Source organism: Rana temporaria, chromosome 2 (assembly GCF_905171775.1).
Source record: "Rana temporaria chromosome 2, aRanTem1.1, whole genome shotgun sequence".
Taxonomy (NCBI): Eukaryota; Metazoa; Chordata; class Amphibia; order Anura; family Ranidae; genus Rana; species Rana temporaria.
In genome coordinates, this window is record NC_053490.1 from 512,292,846 (window position 1) to 512,316,735 (window position 23,890).

General features: G+C 47.3%; 1 protein-coding gene across 1 annotated transcript in view; it reads right to left on the bottom strand.

The window, feature by feature from the left end:
* Positions 1-23,672, bottom strand: part of BACE2 (beta-secretase 2) — a 74,450-nt gene extending 50,778 nt beyond the window's left edge. The window contains exon 1 of the mRNA XM_040338980.1: positions 23,302-23,672. Coding sequence (XP_040194914.1) covers positions 23,302-23,565 — 264 coding nt within the window. The 5' untranslated portion in view covers positions 23,566-23,672. The remainder of the gene's footprint in view (positions 1-23,301) is intronic.
* Between the last annotated feature and the right edge of the window lie 218 nt (positions 23,673-23,890).

Genomic DNA, 23,890 nt, shown 5'->3' on the forward strand with positions numbered 1-23,890 from the left:
TCAGAGAAATTGACAGCTGGATTCTGATTGGTTGATTGGGCAACACAGGAGGGTTTCTTTCTTTCCCTATACATCATCGTCCATCAGCATCTCCTTCCAGCTGGCTGGATAGAAAATGAAACATTTCTTTACTGCTCAACGACCAGAAATCACTTTAACAGATCTCGCGTCTCTCTATATTTTTCAGCGGGTTAATAGATGTGAAAATTAGCAGCCAATTTAAATAATGCCTCATTGAACACAAAGATTCCTAATTACATTACAAGCCCATCTGCTTCGCGAACGGCTTGCGAGCGCCGCACACTCAAATCGCTTTCTGGCCCGGCTCGGCTGGGTTTTTGCTCGCCATTATTACATGTTATTATTGGCGCTCGTTTTGTTAATCATGTACTTTTGGCACTTTATAATGAGGAAAGCAGCTCATCTGTTTAAACATATGTTTCGTCAAAGGAGCTGCCTGGCGCCGTGTCATGCATCACGTCTCTTCCAGCCATACCGCCATCTGTCGGAGGATCCCCCAATCCGCAGGAAGAAAAAATTAAGAAAATAAAAACAGCAAGAATTTACTAAAGCGGGATCCTGTGCCGAGATGTCGGCAATTATCAACGTCGCTGGATTTAGCGGTTATGCTCAGTTTTTAAAAATTCAAGATTTACACATTTTAAAACAAAGCTCGAAGTACGTTTGAATGTTGGTCATGGGGGGTCAAGTTTTTTTTTTTTGCTAGTAAATTACTTAGAAAAAAAAAAAAATATATTATATATATATATATATATATATATATATATATATATATATATATATATATATATATATATATATATATATATTTGGTCATTAAAAACGATTGTGTGTAGCAGGGCTGTGGAGTCGGTAGATAAATGTTCCGACTCCTCAGTTTTATGTACTTCCGACTCCTCTGTATTAATATGCAATTGTATTTTATACATTCCTTGAGAGAAAGAAACGCAACCTACCAAAGGACTACTGGCTGGGAAGCCAACAGTCTACTGCAGGGGTCTCAAACTCAAATTACCTGAGGGCCACAAGACAAGTTTCCATATCCCATGGGGGGCCGCATGCAAACTTTCCAACTTCAAAAACAGTACTGGTGTCAGCGAACGCATTATTAACCCTGACCACTACACTGCACACTGACCACTACACTACACACTGACCACTCACCATCAGGGTACAGCACATCAGGGCACAGCACATATGAGTGCACAGCGCACATCAGGGTACAAAGCCCAGCACATCAGGGCACAGCACATAGGGGTACAGCACAACAGGCCACATCAGGGTGCACGGCACAGTGCAAGACATGGCACAGTGCAGGACATGGCACAGTGCAGGACATGGCACATCAGGGCACGGCACATGGCACATCAGGGCACGGCACATGGCACATCAGGGTACATGAAACAGCACATCAGGGTACAAAGCCCAGCACATCAGGGTACATGGGGCACATCAGGGTACAAAGCCCAGCACATCAGGGTACATGGGCCACATCAGGGTACATGGGCCACATCAGGGTACACGGGCCACATCAGGGTACACGGGCCACATCAGGGTACACGGGCCACATCAGGGTACATGGGCCACATCAGGGTACATGGGGCACAATCAGAGCACATCAGGGCACATGGGGCATATCAGGGCACATGGGGCATATCAGGGCACATGGGGCACATAGGGGCATATCAGGGCACATGGGGCACATGGGGCACATACGAGCACACCAGGGCACATGGGGCACATGAGAGCATATCAGGGCACAATCAGGGAACATTGGGCACACCAGGGAACATGGGGCACATGAGAGCACATCAGGGCACAGCACATCAGGACAGGGCACATGGCACATCAGGGTACAGGACATGGCACATCAGGGTACAGGACATGGCACATCAGGGCACAGCACATCAGGACAGGGCACATGGCACATCAGGGTACAGGGCACATGAAACAGCACATCAGGGTACAAAGCCCAGCACATCAGGGTACCCCATGTACCCTGATGTGCTGGGCTTTGTACCCTGATGTGCTGTTTCATGTGCCCTGATGTGCCATGTGCTCTGATGTGCTGGGCTTTGTACCCTGATGTGCCGTTTCATGTGCCCTGTACCCTGATGTGCCATGTGCCCTGATGTGCTACTCCCCGGCAGCCCCCCTCTCTTCTCGTCCATCTCAGATGATGTCACAAGCAAATGGGGATGGACGAGAAGAGAGAAGGGGCCGCCGGGGAGTAGCAGTGTGACATGAGAGACAAGTGAACTTATGACAGACGCTTCCTGCGCTACTCTTCATGCACCTCGATCTACACTTCCGCGGGACACGCCCTGCCTGCGGGCCATTTAAAACCGGTCCGCGGGCCGCAAATGGCCCGCGGGCCGGTACTTTGAGACCCCTGGTCTACTGTATTGCACAGTTTAAGCAAAAGACAGACACAATGAAAACAACGTTTTTTTATTCTAAAACATGATTTTCCTAGGAGAATCCCATAGTCATGTTTAAAGTTTAAGCTAACAATCGGAGTTTACAAGTTTTTATAGCCTTAGCTAAATGACAGCAGTTTTTCTAATGGTTTACAGCTTCAGTCTTGAACTATTGGCCCTCCATTCCCTTCACTTATACAAGTGTCTCACTCTCTAGTCCTGCAAAAAACATATTTAATCCCTTATCAGTGAGAGGCTAGGTTACCCATGGGCGCTGCGTTCCCTGTAACAGCAGAACACAACACTAAGGAAAGTATAAGTATTGCAGCTCCTAATTGTGCGCTGCGTGCCATATAGTGAAGCACATGAAAAGCATGCTTCTTCACGGTCACTTAACGTGTTCGTTTTGCGGTTACGTGAGGCACTGCATGCATTGGTCTTTATTCTTACAGTAGAGAAGACATTAATTATAACTTTTTGTGAATTGGGACATTTAAACTTGCTTTTTTTTTTTTTATTCCAATCTAAATTTAGTAGGAGTCGGAGTCGGAGTCGGTGCATTGTTTGCCGACTCCAGGTACCCAAAATTTCCCCCGACTCCTCGACTCCGACTCCACAGCCCTGGTGTGTAGGCTCCAGAGCATTTTTCTCGATGAGAAAAATGGGCATTAAAAATTTAGAACATGCTCTATTCTTTCTCGGCATTTTTCACGTCGTGTAGGCTTTAACGACGGGGGAAAACACGCGCATTCTCGGTAGCAAGTTATGAGAAGGGAAATTTGTATAATCAGCCCAAAGGCTGGCGCCATCCGAATGGAATTTCCCCTTTATAGTGCCGTCGTACGTGTTGTACGTCACCGCGTTTTGCTCGAGCATTTTTTCCCACGATCGTGTGTATGCAAGGCAGGCTTTACAGGAATCACGTAGAGAAAAACGTGTTTTTTTTTTTCCATGACATTAAAAACGGTCGCGTGTACGCGGCATTACACCCTAGAGAATAAAATGGTGGTTGTTGCATTACTTTATGTCACACTGTATTTGCGCAGCTGTCTTACAAGGCACTTTGACTTAAAAAAAAAAAAAAAAAAACACCACAACAGTAAAGTTAGCCCAATTTTTTCTTTTATATTGTGAAAGAGAATGTTACACCGAGTAAATTGATACTCAACATGTCACACTTTAAAATTGCGCCGCTCATCGGCCAGGTATGGTATAAAATACATTAGGATTGGACTGGTACAGATACAAAGCATTTGAGAGAGTATCGGTACTTGCGCAAATGTGCTGATACCCAAAACTGGAAGGAGCGTCAGTTTGTGAGCAGAATGCCTCCTTCCTGCTCTGCTCAGGCCAGCTGTACTCTATGGTGGGTGCCATTCCTGCCTCCTCCTCCCAGCTATCTCCTCTGGCGGGTGCCATCCCCACCTCTTCCTATCCCCTGGAATCCCTGGCAGGTCCCATCCCCGCCTCCTTCTCCCCTCCAGCCTCCATCTCTCGCAGGTGCCATCCCTGCCTCTTCCTCCCCTCCGGCCGGCTGCCATCTCTGGTAGGTGTCCTACCCTCTGGCCGGCTGCCATCTCTGGTAGGTGTCCTACCCTCTGGCCGGCTGCCATCTCTGGTAGGTGTCCTACCCTCTGGCCGGATGCCATCCCCACCTCCTCCTACCCTCTGGCCGGATGCCATCCCCACCTCCTCCTACCCTCTGGCCGGATGCCATCCCCACCTCCTCCTACCCTCTGGCCGGATGCCATCCCCACCTCCTCCTACCCTCTGGCCGGATGCCATCCCCACCTCCTCCTACCCTCTGGCCGGATGCCATCCCCACCTCCTCCTACCCTCTGGCCGGATGCCATCCCCACCTCCTCCTACCCTCTGGCCGGATGCCATCCCCACCTCCTCCTACCCTCTGGCCGGATGCCATCCCCACCTCCTACCCTCTGGCCGGATGCCATCCCCGCCTCCTCCTACCCTCTGGCCGGATGCCATCCCCGCCTCCTCCTACCCTCTGGCCGGATGCCATCCCCGCCTCCTCCTACCCTCTGGCCGGATGCCATCCCCGCCTCCTCCTACCCTCTGGCCGGATGCCATCCCCGCCTCCTCCTACCCTCTGGCCGGATGCCATCCCCGCCTCCTCCTACCCTCTGGCCGGATGCCACCCCCGCCTCCTCCTACCCTCTGGCCGGATGCCATCCCCGCCTCCTCCTACCCTCTGGCCGGATGCCATCCCCACCTCCTCCTACCCTCTGGCCGGATGCCATCCCCACCTCCTCCTACCCTCTGGCCGGATGCCATCCCCACCTCCTCCTACCCTCTGGCCGGATGCCATCCCCACCTCCTTTTCTCTTTTTCTATCGGGTTTCGGCTTTAAAAATGTTACTTAAACTACGAGTCAAGCCGAGTACAAAACAGGCCGAATGCCGGGTGAAATCGTCCGGTTCAATAAAAACCGGCTGATATTCAGCCCATGTGAAAAACCATCAGCCGACCGGCTCCAGCGCTGACCTGAGTGTTCTGGGGAGAGGGGCCACCCCCCTGTCAGAACACAATAGCTCAGTGGGGGAGATCGCTGTACTAACATTGGATCGTTAGCACAGCGGCTGACTTGAGCGGTCAGTTTTTTTCCGTGCGTACTACAGACTTTGTAAGCCAAAACGCAATAACTTTTGGCCGTATGCTCGGCCAACTTGCTTTTTGATAAACTGTGGAATATGTATGAACTCTAGTAATGACTTTTTTAAGTACCAAATGAGTGAGGCTGGCAGGGGCTCAGCTGGCAGCCCAACGCCCTCTGCATGATAACAGGCAGAAGGTTGAGCTCGCCTCATTTGTATGGTGAAACCTTCACTCCATCTTAAAGTTTGAGAACTGTGAGCAAAACAAAAGACGCCTTCAGTTACCTTCATTACCCAGAAGACCTTCTTCTGTGTCCTTCTACGATTGGCACAAAAGCAGCTTTTTGATCTAAAGGGTACTAGAGGGCATCTTGTGGCATCTGCTCTTAGGGAGAACTTTTACAAAAATGTAAACTCCAGTAAAGTTCACTTTAAAATGATTCTAATGTAAAGTACCTAAGTGTCCAAGTGCCTTATGATACCTTCAAACACCCTGGTAAGGACCAATGTTGATGGGCCTTTGGCTTGTGTCATTGCTCATTTGCGTCAGTTTAACCACTTAAGGACCGCCTCCTGCACATTTACGTCGGCAGAATGGCACGGCTGGGCACAGGCACGTACCTGTACGTCCCCATTAAGTGCCCAGCCATGGGTTGCGCGCGCCTGCGACCGGGTCCGAAGCTCCGTGACCCCACCCGCGGGACCCAATCGCCGCCGGTTTCTCGCGATCACAGGAGCTGAAGAATGGGGAGAGGTGTGTGTAAACACACCTTCCCCGGCACGGTCACTGATCGTCTGTTCCCCGATATAGGGAAAGGCGATCAGTGACGTCACACGTCCCGCCCAGCCCCCTTACAGTTAGAAACACATATGAGGTCACACAACCCCTACAGCGCCCCCTTGTGGTTAACTCCTAAACTGCAATTGTCATTTTCACAGTAAACAATGAATTTTTATAGCACTTTTTGCTGTGAAAATTACAATGGTCCCAAAAATGTGTCAAAATTGTCCAATGTGTCCGCCATAATGCCGCAGTCACGAAAATAAATAAATAAATCGCTGATCGCCGCCATTAGTAGTAAAAAAAATATATATATTAATAAAAATGCCATAAAACTATCCCCTATTTTGTAAACGCTATAAATTTTGCGCAAACCAATCGTTAAACCAGTGGGCTTCACATCACCCTGAAGATGGTAGTGTGCTCGGAGGGGACAGCAAAGTCAGTTTCCAAAAAAACATTTAGAAAAGCTACAATACGATACGAAATACCGCTTTGTATTGTATTTGGTCTACACAGCACAGGGGTTTAAAAAAAAAAAAAGGAAATACGCTTTAAGTCCTGATGTCAAGTTTCTAAACTACCCAAATATAGTGCCTTAGGCAGAGGCGGCCTGTCCATTAAAGCGGAGTTCCAGCCACAATTTCACTTTTTAACCACTTGCTTACTGGGCACATAAACCCCCTTCGTTCCCAGGCGAAATCTCAGCGTCCGGCACTGCGTCGCTTTAACTGACAATTGCGCGGTCGTGCGACGTGGCTCCCAAACAAAATTGGCGTCCTTTTTTCCCCACAAATAGAGCTTTCTTTTGGTGGTATTTGATCACCTCTGCGGTTTTTATTTTTTGCGCTATAAACAAAAAAAGAGCGACAATTTAAAAAATATATATATTTTTTTTACTTGTTGCTATAATAAATATCCCAATTTTTTTTTTAAAAAACTATTTTTTTTCTCAGTTAAGGCCGATACGTATTTTTCGACGTATTTTTGTAAAAAAAAAAAAAAAATCGCAATAAGCGACTGGTTTGCGCAAAAGTTATAGCGCCTACAAAATGGGGAACAGAATTATGATTTTTTTTATTATTTTTTTTTTTACTAGTAATGGCGGGGATCTGCGATTTTTATTGGGACTGGGATATTGCGGCGGGCGTATCGGACACTTTTGACACAAATTTGGCGCCATTCACATTTATACAGCGATCAGTGCTATAAAAATGCACGAATTACTGTATAAATGTGACTGGCAGTGAAGGGGTTAACACTAGGGGGTGAGGAAGGGGTTAACTGTGTAGCCTGGGTGTGTTCTAACTGTGTGGGGGGAGGGGGGTGACTGGGGGAGGTGACTGATGCTGTATCTCTATGTACAAGAGACACAGATCGGTCTCCTCTCCTCTGACAGCACGTGGAGCTCTGTGTTTACACACAGAGCTCCACGTCCCTGCTGTCACCTGCCGTGTCACCGACGATCGCGTGTACCCGGCGGACATCGCGGCCGCCAGGTACACGCATCGGGTCTTCGGCGATGCGCCGGGACAGTTTTTACCCGCCGCGCGCCACCCAGTGGCGCGCGCGGGTAATGCACATAAAAGGCCGTGTTTAAACGGCCACTTGGCACTTGAGAGCCGCGCTGCGGACGTATTTTGTCTATAGCGCGGATCTCAAGTGGTTAAATATAAATACCCCTGTAATACACAAGCTTAATGTATTCTAGTAAAGTTAGTCTGTAAACTAAGGTCTGTTTTGTTAGGTTGTTACAGCATTTAGACACTTTATAAAATAGAAATTGACTGGGGCCATCTTAAGTGTGGGCATCATGAAGCCAGACTGTATGACTTCCTGGATTTCAGCCTTGCAGACCTCGCACATGCTCAGTGCTGCACAAGCAGTGTCAGATCAGGTTTCAGCACCTGTGCTGTCCAAGTCACATGATTCTTTGAGACTGGGGAGTGCACAGACTCCTGGAAAGTTACACCCACTACATTCCCAGGAGTCTGTGCGGTGTAGGTTAGGAAGCTTAAGCACCTAGGTGCAGGAAGTTGGAAGATTAACTATTCTGCCTAGCAACAACACTTTGAAGGCATCTAAAAAAAAAAAAAAATTTTCGTAAAGGACTAATGACATTTTTTTTAAAACTACTGATGTAATGTTATATTTATGGGTGGAACTCCACTTTAAGGGCGCACAGGTGCCTCCCCCCCCAATCCATGCATCTGGCCTATTTCAAAACGCCGGATGCATGAATTCCGCATTTTTTTGAAGCACCGATTAGAGCCAGAGGCTTAAAAATAGGGTGGGCTCAGAGAATACGCTCGGAGCCCACCCAGGTGTGTGAGAATAGCGAATGAATATTCACTATTCTCACACTGAATCTCCTTTCCACCAATCAGGACCCGTTTCCCATTTGGCCCGAAAGGAGAAGCATTCTGATTGGCCACAAAGCAGGGAGGAGACAGAAGTAACCGAGCAGGGGGAAGCCATCCCAGATTGCCTGCCATAGATGGGGTAAGTGCTTTGACCGAGGGGGGCTGCGGGAGCACGGTTTGCCATCGCGCCCCCCCAAAAAAAGGGCCTACATTGATGGACTTTGGGGTTGTGTCATTAATGCTTGTTGTAAATTAGTCTAAGATGCTTTTGAGATCATTTAGAATATATTGACAAGCCCCATTAGCCAACAAGACTATAGAGTTATTTCTACAGGGTCACTACCCTTTGCAACCCTTTGGACAGCGGCTCACCTCTCTTACATATGCTAAAAGTTGATGTCCCAGTTCCTGTCTTCAGCTGTCAAAGGGCACTTGTGAGAACGTGGAGTTGTGTATATGTCGGGAATTATATCTGACAGGTTTGCCTGATAAAGGTTCTTCATTCTGAACAAAACCTTCAGTTTCTAAATGTCAAAGTTAGTTAGAACATTGACTGTTAAATGCCATACCTTCTGCAGCTCGGAAGGAGGCTGTCCATACATAATGCGTGCTGTAACATGCATCAAAAACACACATTATTGTGTACGCACAAGTGTAAAAAAAAAAAAAAAAAAGTCCAAAAACAGGAAAAAACTGGATCATACCAACCAGCATGTGAGAAGATAACACATGGGCTCCGACTATTCAATCTTGTATATACAGATAACCCACTGTGATCTTTATGCAATTTAGAGGACCCTGTGGACGTCTCCTGTGGGTAGTCTGGGAATATTTTATTAGTAAGGATTCTGTTACAGCAGTCTGTCTCTGTATTTTACTGTAAAGGGTTTCCAGCGAAAAAAAAAAAAAAAATTCTATTGTCAGTGAACCAATCTGATGGTGGTCATTGGTTTGTGACAACAGACGGGGAAACCTGTCAGACTTGTGTAGTGGCATTTCATTACCATGATAAGTTCAGCTATGCGATACGTTCCAGCTCTTCCTTGTAACATACCCTGACAACTTACATTCCTACCCATCTTAGAACTTAGAATTATAACCTACAATCCTTACTAGTGCTGACTATCCACACCTCCAACATGACCCACCACTGGATACTCTCTATACATACAACATGACGCCCCCAACATGACCCACCACTGGATACTCTCTATACATAGGACATGACACCCCCAACATGACCTACCACTGGATACTCTCTATACATAGAACATGACACCCCCAACGTGACCTACCACTGGATACTCTCTATACATAGAACACGACACCTGCAACATGACCCACCACTGGATACTCTCTATACATAGAACACGACACCCCCAACGTGACCCACCACTGGATACTCTCTATACATAGAACACGACACCCCCAACGTGACCGACCACTGGATACTCTCTATACATAGAACACGACACCTCCAACATGACCCACCACTGGATACTCTCTATACATAGAACACTACACCCCCAACATGACCCACCACTGGATACTCTCTATACATAGAACACGACACCCCCAACATGACCCACCACTGGATACTCTCTATACATAGAACACGACACCTGCAACATGACCCACCACTGGATACTCTCTATACATAGCACATGACACCCCCAACATGACCCACCACTGGATACTCTCTATACATAGCACACGACACACCCAACATGACCCACCACTGGATACTCTCTATACATAGAACATGACACCCCAACATGACCCACCACTGGATACTCTCTATACATAGAACACGACACCCCAACATGACCCACCACTGGATACTCTCTATACATAGAACACGACACCCCCAACATGGCCCACCACTGCATACTCTCTATACATAGAACATGACACCCCAACATGACCCACCACTGGATACTCTCTATACATAGCACATGACACCCCCAACATGACCCACCACTGGATACTCTCTATACATAGCACACGACACACCCAACATGACCCACCACTGGATACTCTCTATACATAGAACATGACACCCCAACATGACCCACCACTGGATACTCTCTATACATAGAACACGACACCCCAACATGACCCACCACTGGATACTCTCTATACATAGAACACGACACCCCCAACATGGCCCACCACTGCATACTCTCTATACATAGAACATGACACCCCAACATGACCCACCACTGGATACTCTCTATACATAGAACATGACACCTCCAACATGACCCACCACTGGATACTCTCTATACATAGAACACGACACCTGCAACATGACCCACCACTGGATACTCTCTATACATAGAACACGACACCCCCAACATGACCTACCACTGGATACTCTCTATACATAGAACATGACACCCCAACATGACCCACCACTGGATACTCTCTATACATAGAACACGACACCTGCAACATGACCCACCACTGGATACTCTCTATACATAGAACACGACACCCCCAACATGACCTACCACTGGATACTCTCTATACATAGAACATGACACCCCCAACGTGACCTACCACTGGATACTCTCTATACATAGAACATGACACCCCAACATGACCCACCACTGGATACTCTCTATACATAGAACACGACACACCCAACATGACCCACCACTGGATACTCTCTATACATAGAACATGACACCCCCAACGTGACCTACCACTGGATACCCTCTGTACATACAACACAACACCCCCAACATGACCCACCACTGGATACTCATACATAGAACAATACACCCCCAACATGACCAACCACTAGATACTCTATACATAGAACACTACATCTCCAACATGACACTATCATAATACAATTCTATTACATTCTATACATAGAACACACAAACAAATACTGGCCCTTTAAGTGTATGCGAGACACCGTGCACACACACACGTTTATGGGAAGCATGACGTGCTGCAGTCACTGAAAAAATAATAATAATAATATGGCCCTTTAAGTGTGCGCAGGGCGCCCGACACATGGGGGGGGGGGGGGTGACGACTGATGAGTCCCACCTGTATGGGGGGGGGACTCTGATGATGGGGACGCCTGATATATAGGGGGGAACCTGTTGTAAAGGGGGACTCTGATGAGGACACTTGATATAAAGGGGGATGGTGATGAGGACAGCTTATGTTTTATTTTACTTGAAATGTGGATAATTTAAAGCACAGAATGCATTAAGATAAAAAACCTTCTGTCTTTTAATGTGGTCGTAGTGCATTTAGCTGTGGACATGGGTCAGCATGAACACCCTGACAGGTCTGTGACTATGCTGCCCCATACACAACAAACTGCCATGTCCCATTTTATCTAATTTCAACACAAACTTCAGGGACAACATGTTTTCTTTCTGCCCAATATATCCCACCCACTTTCAGGTGCCATTGTAATGAGATACTCAATGTCATTCACTTAACTTGTCAGTGGTCATAAAGTCATGGCTGACCGGCGCAAGCAGACACAAGACATTTCTGTTCCCATGGTGCGACTCTCACACCACATTGCACAATGACATCACAGCGGCCCGGCAGAAGTCACATGTCATGTCAGACACATGGGGAACGTCAGGTGATAAAACTCATTTGAGAATCCTTCAGGTCTTGTCGGGTGGGTTCTGAGATTTGAACACTGACCTCTGTGTGCGGCGCAATCAGCTGAGAGATTCCTGAGAGACTCTGATGATCACATGGAATCTCATGACTCCGAGCTTTACATCTCACTGACCAGAAATGTCTTTAATCCTCAGAAGCTCGGAAAAGAGAGAAATGCCAAACCAGGGTGTGATGGAGCTCATGGGTAAAAAAACACACAACACAATAGAAAAGCAATGTCTTGGTACGCTGACGCCTTAAGAGTTTCCTTCACTGGAACTAAGGGGTCAAGCCCAACCCTGAAAAATAACCCCCCACCATAATACCCCCTCCACTAAAGTTTTGGACCAGTGCACAAAGCAAGGTTCATTAAGAGATAGATGAGCGAGTTTGGGGTGGAGGAACCTGACTGGCCTGCACACAGTCCTGACCTCAACCTGATAGAACACTTTTGGGATGAATTCGAGTGGAGGTTGCGAGCCAGGCCTTCTCATCCAACATCAGTGCCTGACATCACAAATGTGCTTCTGGAAGAATAGTCAAACATTCCCATATAGACACACTCCTAAACCTTGTGGACGGCCTTCCCAGAAGAGTTGAAGCTGTTATAGCGGCAAAGGGTGGGCCAAGTCAATATTGAACCCTACGGACTAAGACTGGCATGCCATTAAAGTTCATGTGTGTGTAAAAGGCAGGTGTCCCAATACATTTGACAATATAGTGTATGTACACTGCAAGGATTTTAGCTTTGTTGCAGATTCCAACCTTTTGTTATTCTGAAGAAATAGCGGTTTGTCTGTGTCTGAGTAAATCTGTATGGAAGTGGTTTTATAATCATCAATCAGCTGCTGCACCTGCAGGGTTCGAATAAGGAAAGTGGCAGGTACTGCAACCCCTTAGACATATCCTATTGGGAGTATCTCACCAGAAATGTAATTTTTGTTGCAAGGAGAAAACAAAAAAAAAAAAAAAAAAAAAATCGGTCTTGTATCTTAGTGCAGAACTTTGGGAAAATCAGTGAGCCAATCACACAAGCAGGAAATTACATTAATTTGGGGGGGGGGGGGGGGGGGGCTTTCTGTACACCACCTGAATACAGAACACATCCAGGTCGTCCTATTGCAGAAATTTACAGCGGCTGGAGATTGATATAAAGAAGTCATTTTTAACAGCGCCGGCGACTCCCTACACCATAAGTATGAGCATAGCGTCTGTTCAGCCTATTGATCGTCCTTACAGGCGGCGAAAAGGGACGCCACCCCCCCCCCCCCCCGTTGCTTCTATCGACTTGCCCTTGCCTTGAGTCGGAGAAGGGAACCGCTGGCGCCGGATGCCAACGATAGATGGTCCCTGGAGTCTCTATGATTGTTCGGAGGTCGGGCGCGATGTCATGACATCACACCCGGACGCTGCATTTGAAAAAATGGCGCCGCTTTGGCTGGGAAGCCGAGAGGTTTCATTTTTCCCCCCCCTTTTGATTTCAGGCTCCCCAGTCTAGAGGAGATATTTGGGGACTTATTGACCTCAAGATCTCACTGTAAAGAGGACCTGTCATGCTTATTCCTATTAGGCCCCATGTACACTGCGGCTGCTTCCAAAAGGACGTCAGAGGCAGTTGGACGCTTTTTTCAGCTACCCCTGATCTCATCCAATGTTATCTTATGTGTACATGCAGAAGTGAACAAATACGCAAGTCGCGCCCACATATGTAAGCGGTGTTTAAACGGCACATGTGAGGTATCGTCACGTATGTCAAGAGCGAGAGCAATAATACATAAAACAGTTAAAAAAAAACACATTTGAAAAATTGCAGCGCAAATACCGTACGAGATAAAAAGTTGCAATGACCGCCGTTTTATTCTCTATGGTCTCTGCTAAAAAAAATATTAATACATATATAACGTTTGGGGGTTCTGTGTAGAGGAGAGAAATGTCAGACTTGGCCTGGCAGACAAGTGGTTAAATAAGTAAGGTGACCTTGTTTGCTTTAGTTTAGCCGATTCCCAGAAGAAATCTGAACCCTTTTGTCACGCTCTCTCCAAAGAGAAAGGAGCTCTGATATAAAATGTAGAAACAAAAAATCTAAAAGACGCCAAAAGTGGCCACAAGGTATTATAATAAAGGAAAAGCCAATGAGAAAGGGCCCCGCCAGGCCCGCCGCCCCACATCCTCCGCTCTCTGCATACTTGGTTGGGAAAGCAATGATTTGGCCCCTGGCTGCGTTTTCGGTAGAGCTCCCTCCCCGCCTTTCATGTGTGCAGAACGTTCCTCCCGTACAAGAGAACATGTTTACACAAGAAGAGAGATCTGCTCAGCCTCCGATCGCTGGAATCCGGCTCTGTCCCGGCACAAATCTCTTCCACACAGAAATACAGACATCCAATGTATAGAATGGAATGGGAACTTTAAAGAGAACCTGTCACCAACTTACAAAATGCTGGGAAAAAAAATTATTTAACCACTTCAGCCCTGAAAGGATTTGCCCTACTTAATGACCAGGCCAATCGTCGCTTTAACTGACAATTGTGCAGTCGTGCGACGTTGTACCCAAACAAAATTGATGGCCTTTTTTCCCCACAAATAGAGCTTTATTTTGATGGTATTTGATCACCTCTGCGTTTTTTATTTTTTGCACTATAAAACAGAAAACAAAAAAAAAAACATACAAAAAAAAAAAAAACAATATTTTTTACTTTTCACTATATCAGAGAAAATTGAGTATTGTCAAGTATGCTATAATATCTAAAAAAAAATGTATTCATCAGTTTAGGCCAATATATATTCTTGAGATTTTTTTTACCAAAAATATGTAGAATAAATGTTTTTTGTTTTTTTACTAGTAATGGCGACCATCTGCGATTTTTAACGGGACTGCAACATTGCGGGAAGACAGATCGGAAGCCTTTGACTATTTTTTGGGACCATTGACATTTAGGCTAGGTTCACACCTATGCGAATTGAGTGCGGTTTAAACCGCATCTAATTCGCAGGACATTTCTAAATACATTGTTTTCAATGAGGCTGGTTCACATATGTGCGATGCATTCGCACTGCGTATTGCCTCCAAACCGCATGCGGTTTTTATGTCTTGCGGTGCGAATTCAGTCCCATTATCTTCTATGGGTACGCATCTAATTCGCACATGTGTTCAGTTCTCTGCAGGAGTTTCTCTCATTCAGCTCAATACAATTCTCCCCCACTCTCCTCTCACCCGGAAGTTCTCCCAGGTCTCCAAATTCGCACCTGATCTGCAGCTAAACCGCAGTTGATCTGCAGAACACCCTCTAGAGAAATCTGCAACGACAACGCAGCTCAAAAAAGCAACGCACTAGTGTGATTCCGGCCTTATACTTGTGATCAATGCTATAAAAATGCACGGATTACTGTGTAAATGTCACTGGCAGGGAAGGGGGTTAACACTAGGGGGCGATCAAGGTGTTAAATGTGTTCCCTGGGAGGCGTTTCTAACTCATTAGGAACAGCGATCAGTCTCCTCCTCCAGTGAGTCCCATCGACTCACTGGAGGAGACCAATCACTGTTCCTAATCTTTAGGAGCAGACGATCTGTCTCCCCTCCCCTGACACAACAAGGATTTGTGCGTTTACACACACACACACACACACAGATCTCCATTTTGCCCCTCATGCCTGCGATCGCGGGTAGCCATCGTGACCACTGGCAATGAGCATCGGGTCCCCCCGCCGTGCAGCGGGCGCACCTGCTAAGGCTCTTAAAAAGGAGCCGACGTACCTGTACGGCAGTTCGCACAGGGCTGCCAACCTGCCGCAGTATATGTACATGAGCCGGTCAGGAAGCGATTAAAAAAGAAATATAGGCAAACCCCCCACTTTTCGGATTGAATAATGGAGGGTTATAACCCTTGTCGGTTTATTTTTTGCCATTGGTGTCCCAAAACTTAAAGGGAGAGGAAACCTCTGCAAATTAAAGGCATTCCCTGGGGACCCCAATGTCACACGTTCTAGTGTCCCCATTGGAAGATTCCCCTTCTATTACTTTTCTGGGGACAACCCAAAATGTGGGACTCTCTTTCACATTCAATGGTAAACACTGCCGGGGGTTCTAATCCCTCTCCACTCTATCCAACACTAAGAATTTTTTTTTTTTGCCTTTAGCTATACTTTAAATACATTTTTACTTTCCATAAATGTTCCCAGCACTGCCCCTGTGGCATTTCCCTGGTGGTCCAGCGTGGGTGCCCATCTCCGGTGATCCCAGCAGCATCCTGGTGGTCTGTCGGAGGACCTTTAGCGAGATCGGCGCACCACCGATGCGCGTCCCCACTGGCGCGCGGCAGCCGTTATACTGCTGGACGTCATATGACATCCAGTCAGGATTACTGTACCACTGCCTGGCCGTCATTTTGCTATAGGCCGGGCGGGAAGTGGTTAAAGAGCAACTGTCATCTCTGTCCCGCCGCGGCTCCTCCTCTGACCCGCTGTTGACTCACCGATAGTTCCATTCACTTTAATGAGACGGCTGGTGACACAACAAGGTGAGGGACGTGGCGGCAGTAGGAGAGTGGATGCCCGCTAACAGGCGCTGCCATGATGGATCTGAAATGACAGGTGCTCTTAAAAAAAATTCTTGCTGGTAGTTAGAATCTTTGCAAAACAAAATGAAAGTTTCCTATTTAGAATAATAAGGTGTCAGGTAAGTAAAACAGCGATATCAGAACCAGAATGGCCAAGCTCCAGCTGCATTTTTTTTACTGACAAAAAAAAAAAAAAAACATTGAAAATTTACTGGCGGAGCACATTTTTTACTGACAACCTGAAAAATGACAGAACGCCTATTGAAAACTAACACAGTGACTATTTGAACAGTGATATGGAAACACTGACAATACCTATAACAGTAATTTGCTAAATTTACACTTAAATGTCAACACAGCATGAAATTATCAGCCCCTAAAAATGACTGTTTTTTTACAAACTGTCAGCAAATTTACTGGCAGTTGGCAACCCTGATCAGAACCGATTTTAGGTTAAATCGCACGTAGTTGGAAAACTCCTCAAATTATTTTATTTAATTAAAACAATAACATTGCCAGTGCATGTTATCTCAGCTTGCATTCATTGAATAAGTTCGCCAAAAAAAAAAAAAAAAAAAGTATCTGCTGATACTCCGGCGTACTTTCAAATTTGCCGCGTCGTATCTTTATTTTGAATTCACAAACAAGATACGACAGCATTTGGCTAAGATCCGACAGGCGTACGGCTTCGTACGCCTTCGGATCTTAGGATGCAATACTTCGGCGCCCGCTGGGTGGAGTTTGCGTTGTTTTCCGTGTCGGGTATGCAAATTAGCTGTTTACAGCGATCCACGAAGGTACGCGCGTCCGTCGCATTCTCTTACGCCGTCGCTAGTCGGCTTTTCCCGTCGCAAAGTTACGGCTGCTATTTAGGTGGTGTAAAAATAGACAACCCATGTTAAAGTATGGCCATCGTTCCCGCGTCAAATTTCAATTATTTTTTTTGCGTAAGTCGTCCGGGAATACGAAAGGACGTAACGCACGTCGCCGTTCAAAACATTACGTCGGGGCGACGTCATTTCGCGCAAAGCACGGCGGGAAATTTCAAAACGGAGCATGCGCAGTACGTTCGGCGCGGGAACGCACCTAATTAAAATGGTACACGCCCCATTTGAATTAGGCGGGACGGCTTTGCGCTACGCCTTTGCAAGTTTACAGGCAAGTGCTTTGTGAATCAAGCACTTACGCTGAAAACTTGCGGCGGTGTAACGTAAACGGGATACGTTACGCCGCCGTAAATGTACATGAATCTGGCCCTACCTTTAGATAGATTTTTATTCCAAAAGTATTTTCTTAAAATTAAAAAAAATTCGATTAAAAAATATGATTTAAATAAAAAACAAAAATGTGATTTAAATAAAAAAATAAAAAATGTGATTTAAAAATTGAAAAAAAAAAAATGTTTGTTTTTTTTGTTAATCTGATTTTTTTTTTTTTTTTTTAAATCATTGATTTTTATCTACCCTGTTACACATGCTCCCCCTCCCCCTCCCTAGTGGGTACACCTTTATTCTTTAAATCAGGCTTTTTTGGAGGCCCTAGGCTATAGGCTGCCGGTTAGTTCAGATCTGATTAGAGCTGTGAAAATCCTTTAAATGTGACTCATTATTTTCAGATCAAACAGAAGCCACAAAAGGCCGGCGACACCTTAACACAGTGTGACCCGGCTTATCACCTCTCCCGGGATAATAAATCCCATACTGTGCCAATACTTGTGCCAGGAACCATCATGGCAGACCACGCTATTCCCAAATCTAAATGAAGATTTAAAGCGGAGGTTCACCCAAAAGTGATCCTCCGCTTTTCGGAACCCTCCCCCCCTCCGGTGTCACATTTGACACCTTTCAGGAGGGTGGGGGTGCAAATACCTGTATAAAACAGGTATTTGCACCACTTCCGGGTATTGACTCCTGCTGGAGTCCTGCCCCCCTGCGTCACTCAAACTCCCCCCCCCCCATTGTGTTCTGGGAAACACTCGGCTCCCAGAACACAACGGGAACCAGTGGACTTGCACAGCGTGACTCGCGCATGCGCAGTAGGGAACCGGGCAGTGAAGCCGCAGCGATTTACTTCCCGATTCCCTTACAGAGGATGGCGGCGGGGGAAGCCGAGAGCCGAGCTACCGCTCGGCTTCGGCGGACGCGCTGGACAGGTAAGTGTTAATTTTTTTAGACCCCTTTAACACTGAAGCGTTTTTACAGCGTTTTAGCATTAAAAATAGTGCTCTTAAAACGCTCATAAAACGCTCTCCATGCATCTGAATGGACCCTTTCACACTGAGTCCTGCAAGCAGCATTTTTGGAGCAGCTTTTGGGCGCTGAAAAAAATGCTCCAAAAACACCCCTCTCCATTGAAAAGCGCTGTAAAAACGCCTTACCCTTTCACACTGAGGCGTTGAGAAAAGTCCTGCAAGCAGCATCTTTGGAGCAGCATTTGGGCACTGAAAAAAAACGCTCCAAAAACGCCCCTCTCCATTGAAAAGCGCTGTAAAAACGCCTTACCCTTTCACACCAAGGCACTGCAAAAACGCCTTAAAACGTTAGGGTCTTGGGCTGCATTCACACCTAGGCGTAGGCGATTTGCTGCGGTTTTTACCGCGACAAATTGCAGCGTTTTCCCGCGACAAAACGCTGCGTTTTTCCCCGCGGTTTTGTACAGGTCATTGGCATCAATGTAAAACGCCCAATTTGCGCGTCAAAAAAGGGTCCGGGACTTGTTTGAAATTCAGGCGTTTGGCGTTCTTTCTGCGTTTTGCGTTGGAGATGTGAACCATCTCCATAGAGAATAATGTTATTTTTCCCCCTCTAGCGTCTTTGAGCGTCGCGCTTCAGGCGACAAAATGCTCAGGTGTGAATGCAGCCTCAGTGGTGCTTTACCAGCACATTGGGATTGCAGATGAGACTTCGCTCGAATAACGCTGCAATAACGCTCGAAAAACGCCCCAGTGTGAAAGGGGCCTTTAAGTCAGCAGCTGCTGTATTTGTAGCTGCTGGCTTTAAAAAAAAAAAAAATTGCAGGTGAACCCCCCGCTTTAAGCTGGCCATAGAAGGACGGAAATTTGGCTGGTTCAGCAGGGATGGGCCAAATTTTGATCCCTCGATGGTCCTTCCTTCTAGGAAAAGTCACGATCAACTTCTCTTGAATGCAAAAACATTAATTTTATTAGCGGCTACAGCGCTAATCAGTGTATTCTGACATCAGGGTCCCGCTGTCTAAATCCATCCACCTTACTTGTGTAGATGAGGGGATCCTTTATTTTTGTTAATCACCCTGCCAGCTTTACAAAAAAAAAACATATTGCCAGCCTTATGCCGCGTACACTCGATCCGAAAATCGGACGACAGATCGTCCAACTTTTTTCGTTTGCTAGTCGCAAGTAGAATTCGAATAGGTTACTAAAGTCATGAAAATTCTCGTACATTCATGTCCGCCTTCACAACTGACAGACAGACCTGAACGGGCCGCCCGTGTGAAAGGGGCCTTAGGCGGCACAGCCAGGGCACCATTTGTGGAGCAACAAGAGAGGAGAAATGTTTTATGTCATTATTAAAAAAAAAATTACCAAAATTTCCATCTGTGATTAAAAAAACAAAAAAATTGTTTCTTTATAACCAAAGCAGCACCTGACACATTATAGAGAGCGCCCAAAAATCACACCCAAGGGATGCCCAGGCCCTGCATGAACCCTACACACCCCAAAAAGGATGCTCAGGACCTCCTTATATTGTACTCCCAGATCCCATGAATACATTGGGCCAGATTCAGAAAAAAGTTACGCTGTCGTATCTATTGATATGCCGCGTAACTTCTAGGATGCTCCGGCGTATCTTTTTTCTGTATTCAGAAAACAAGATACGCCGGAATTTAGCTAAGATCTGACTGGTGTAAGTCTCTTACGCCGTTGTATCTTAGTTGCATATTTACGCTGGCCGCTAGGTGGCGCTTCAGTCGATTTACGCAAGGAATATGCAAACTAGGTAGATACGCCGATTCAGAAACGTACGTCCGCCCGGCGCATTTTTTTACGTTCGGCTTTTTCCGGCGTAAAATTACCCCTGCTATATGAGGGGTATCCTATGTTAAGTATGGACGTCGTTCCCGCGTTAAATTTTGAAAATTTTACGCAAGTCGTTCGCGAATAGGGCTGTACGTAAGTTACATTCACGTCTAAAGCATTGACGATTTGTGGCGTAATTTCGAGCATGCGCACTGGGATTCTTTCACGAACAGCGCATGCGCCGTTCGAAAAAAACGTCAAATACGCTGGGTCACATGTAATTTAAATAAAACACGCCCACATCATCCACATTTGAATTAGGCGGGACCACATACGTTACGCCGCCGTAACTTAGGGCGCAAGTTCTTTCTGAATACGGAACTTGCGCCCTAATTTACGGCGGCGTAACGTATCTGAGATACGTTACACCCGCCGATAGATACACCATTGTATCTGAACTTGGGCCATTGTATATAGAATAATGGAGGGGGAAGAGGTAACCTCCTCCACTACAGTGATCCCCCCCGAGGGTAAAGGCGGGCATGTGACCCCCCCCCCCCCCCCATCTGGTTTTTGAACCAGAGGCTCCAGGGAGGAGCGAGGATGGGTTCAGGCACTCTTCTGCTTGTTATAGTAATGGGAGTATAAACAATGTATCATTATTATTGTATATTTTTTAGGTAAAAACAAAGTTTAGTTTATAAACATTGCCAGAAAACCAGGAATCACCAACAACAAATACATCCTCATCCTGGGTGCATGGAAAGATCACACTTCCCCTACATCTACTCCAATAGAAATGGGCCTGGGCCGGGGGGGGGGGGTTGGTGTCACTGTCCCTACACCAGTGGTCTCCAAACTGCGGCCCAGGGGCCGGATGTGGCCCTTTGCTTGCCTTTATCTGGCCCTTGGAACACTATTCCTCCCACTGACACTACTCTGCCATCTGACACCAAAAGAATGGGGCACCATTTCTCCCACTGACACCAATAATGGGGCACTATTCCTCCCTATGATTCCCCCCCGCCCCCCCACTGATGCCAAGAAAATTTACACTACCGATTGCTGCAGTGAGGTGGTGGATGGGGGTCTCGGGGGGGGGGGGATCTCACAGCCATTACAACTATCCCAGTGGGGTGGAGGTGTCAATCTAACTACCCCAGTGGAAGCAGAGATTGCCCCATTAATATCCCAGTGGGTGGGGAGAGAGGGGAAATTGCATCCTACAACTATCCCAATAAAAGGAAAGATTGCGCTGCCCCATATCTAACACAGAGGTGGTTGGGGTATTGCACAACTCCCCCAAAAGAAGCAGAGATTGCACTGCCCCATAGTGAACACAGGAGGGGGGGGGGGGGTTGCATGACTACCCCGTGGAAGAGGCGATTGCACTGCTCCTTATCTAACCCAAGAGGGGGAGAATATCACAACTCCTACAAATGCCCCAGTGGAGGTTGCATTGCCCCATATCTAACACAGGGGTGGCGGGGGAATGGCACAACTCCTACAAATGCCCCAGTGGAGGTTGCATTGCCCCATATCTAACACAGGGGTGGCAGGGGAATGGCACAACTCCTACAAATGCCCCAGTGGAGGCGGAGGTTGCATTGCCCCATATCTAACATAGGGGTGGCGGGGGAATGGCACAACTCCTACAAATGCCCCAGTGGAGGTTGCATTGCCCCATATCTAACATAGGGGTGGCGGGGGAATGGCACAACTCCTACAAATGCCCCAGTGGAGGTTGCATTGCCCCATATCTAACATAGGGGTGGCGGGGGAATGGCACAACTCCTACAAATGCCCCAGTGGAGGTTGCATTGCCCCATATCTAACACAGGGGTGGCAGGGGAATGGCACAACTCCTACAAATGCCCCAGTGGAGGTTGCATTGCCCCATATCTAACACAGGGGTGACGGGGGAATGGCACAACGCCTACAAATGCCCCAGTGGAGGCGGAGGTTGCATTGCCCCATATCTAACATAGGGGTGGCGGGGGAATGGCACAACATCTACAAATGCCCCAGTGGAGGTTGCATTGCCCCATATCTAACACAGGGGTGGTGAGGGAATGGCACAACTCCTACAAATACCCCAGTGGAAGCAGAGGTTGAATTGCCCCATATCTAACACAGGGGTGGCGGGGGAATGGCACAACTCCTACAAATACCCCAGTGGAGGTTGCATTGCCCCATATGCAACACAGGGGTGGCGGGGGAATGGCACGATGCCTACAAATGCCCCAGTGGAGGTTGCATTGCCCCATATCTAACACAGGGGTGGCGGGGGAATAGCACAACTCCTACAAATGCCTGAGTGGAGGCAGAGGTTGCATTGCCCCATATCCAACACAGGGGTGGCGGGGGAATGGCACAACTCCTACAAATGCCCCAGTGGAGGTTGCATTGCCCCATATCTAACACAGGGGTGGCGGGGGAATGGCACAACGCCTACAAATGCCCCAGTGGAGGTTGCATTGCCCCATATCCAACACAGGGGTGGCGGGGGAATGGCACAACTCCTACAAATGCCCCAGTGGAGGTTGCATTGCCCCATATCCAACACAGGGGTGGCGGGGGAATGGCACAACGCCTACAAATGCCCCAGTGGAGGTTGCATTGCCCCATATCTAACACAGGGGTGGCGGGGGAATGGCACAACGCCCACAAACGCCCCAGTGAAAGCGGAGGTTACATTGCCCCATATCTAACCAAATGGGGAGGAGGGGTTGATTGCACAACTCCTACAACTACCCCAGCAAGGGGAGATTGCATTGCCCCATATTGAATGCAGGAGGGGGGTTGCACAACTAATCCCAGCGGAGGTAAATTTAGTTGTCCAGACCCACTGACAATCCTCTGGAGGGTTAAGGAGCCCTGGATGCCCCCCCATGCCCTGTGTGGTGACTTACTGTCTGTGGGGGGGTCCCGATCATCATCTCCAGGTAGTACCCCCTGCCAGAGTCTCCCTCCAGGTTGTTGACCATGGTCATGAAGTTGATGTTGCCGCTGGGGTCGGCGGCCAGGGCCAGCCCCATGATATCCTTGGCAGTGGTGGTAGAGACAGGCTGGGGCTGGCTGACCAGGGCAGGGGAGATCCGGAGAGGGAAGGAGAACTTGGTCCGGACCCCTCCCAGCACTGCCAGCAGCAGCAGGGTGTGCAGAGTCCCCCTCATTATCCTCCGTCCTCTATACACTCCGCATGACTGCCCGGTACACAGCGCCCGGAGATCGCCTCTCTCCCCCCCGGGATACAACAACGGATATGGCGGGGAGGAGTCTGCAACTAAACTTCTACAACTTGTCACAAACTTACCAAATCCTGAGATCAACTCCGAGAGGTGCGTGCGCGCCCCCTCATGGGGGATTATGTGTACTGCAGGGCGCTGCACAGCAGGCTGAGAAGGACAACTCTTGTTTATCGGGAAAATCTTTTTTTTATTATTATTTAATTTTTTTCTTTTTTCAGCATTTTTTTTTTTTTCTGCAAGAAAATTACTT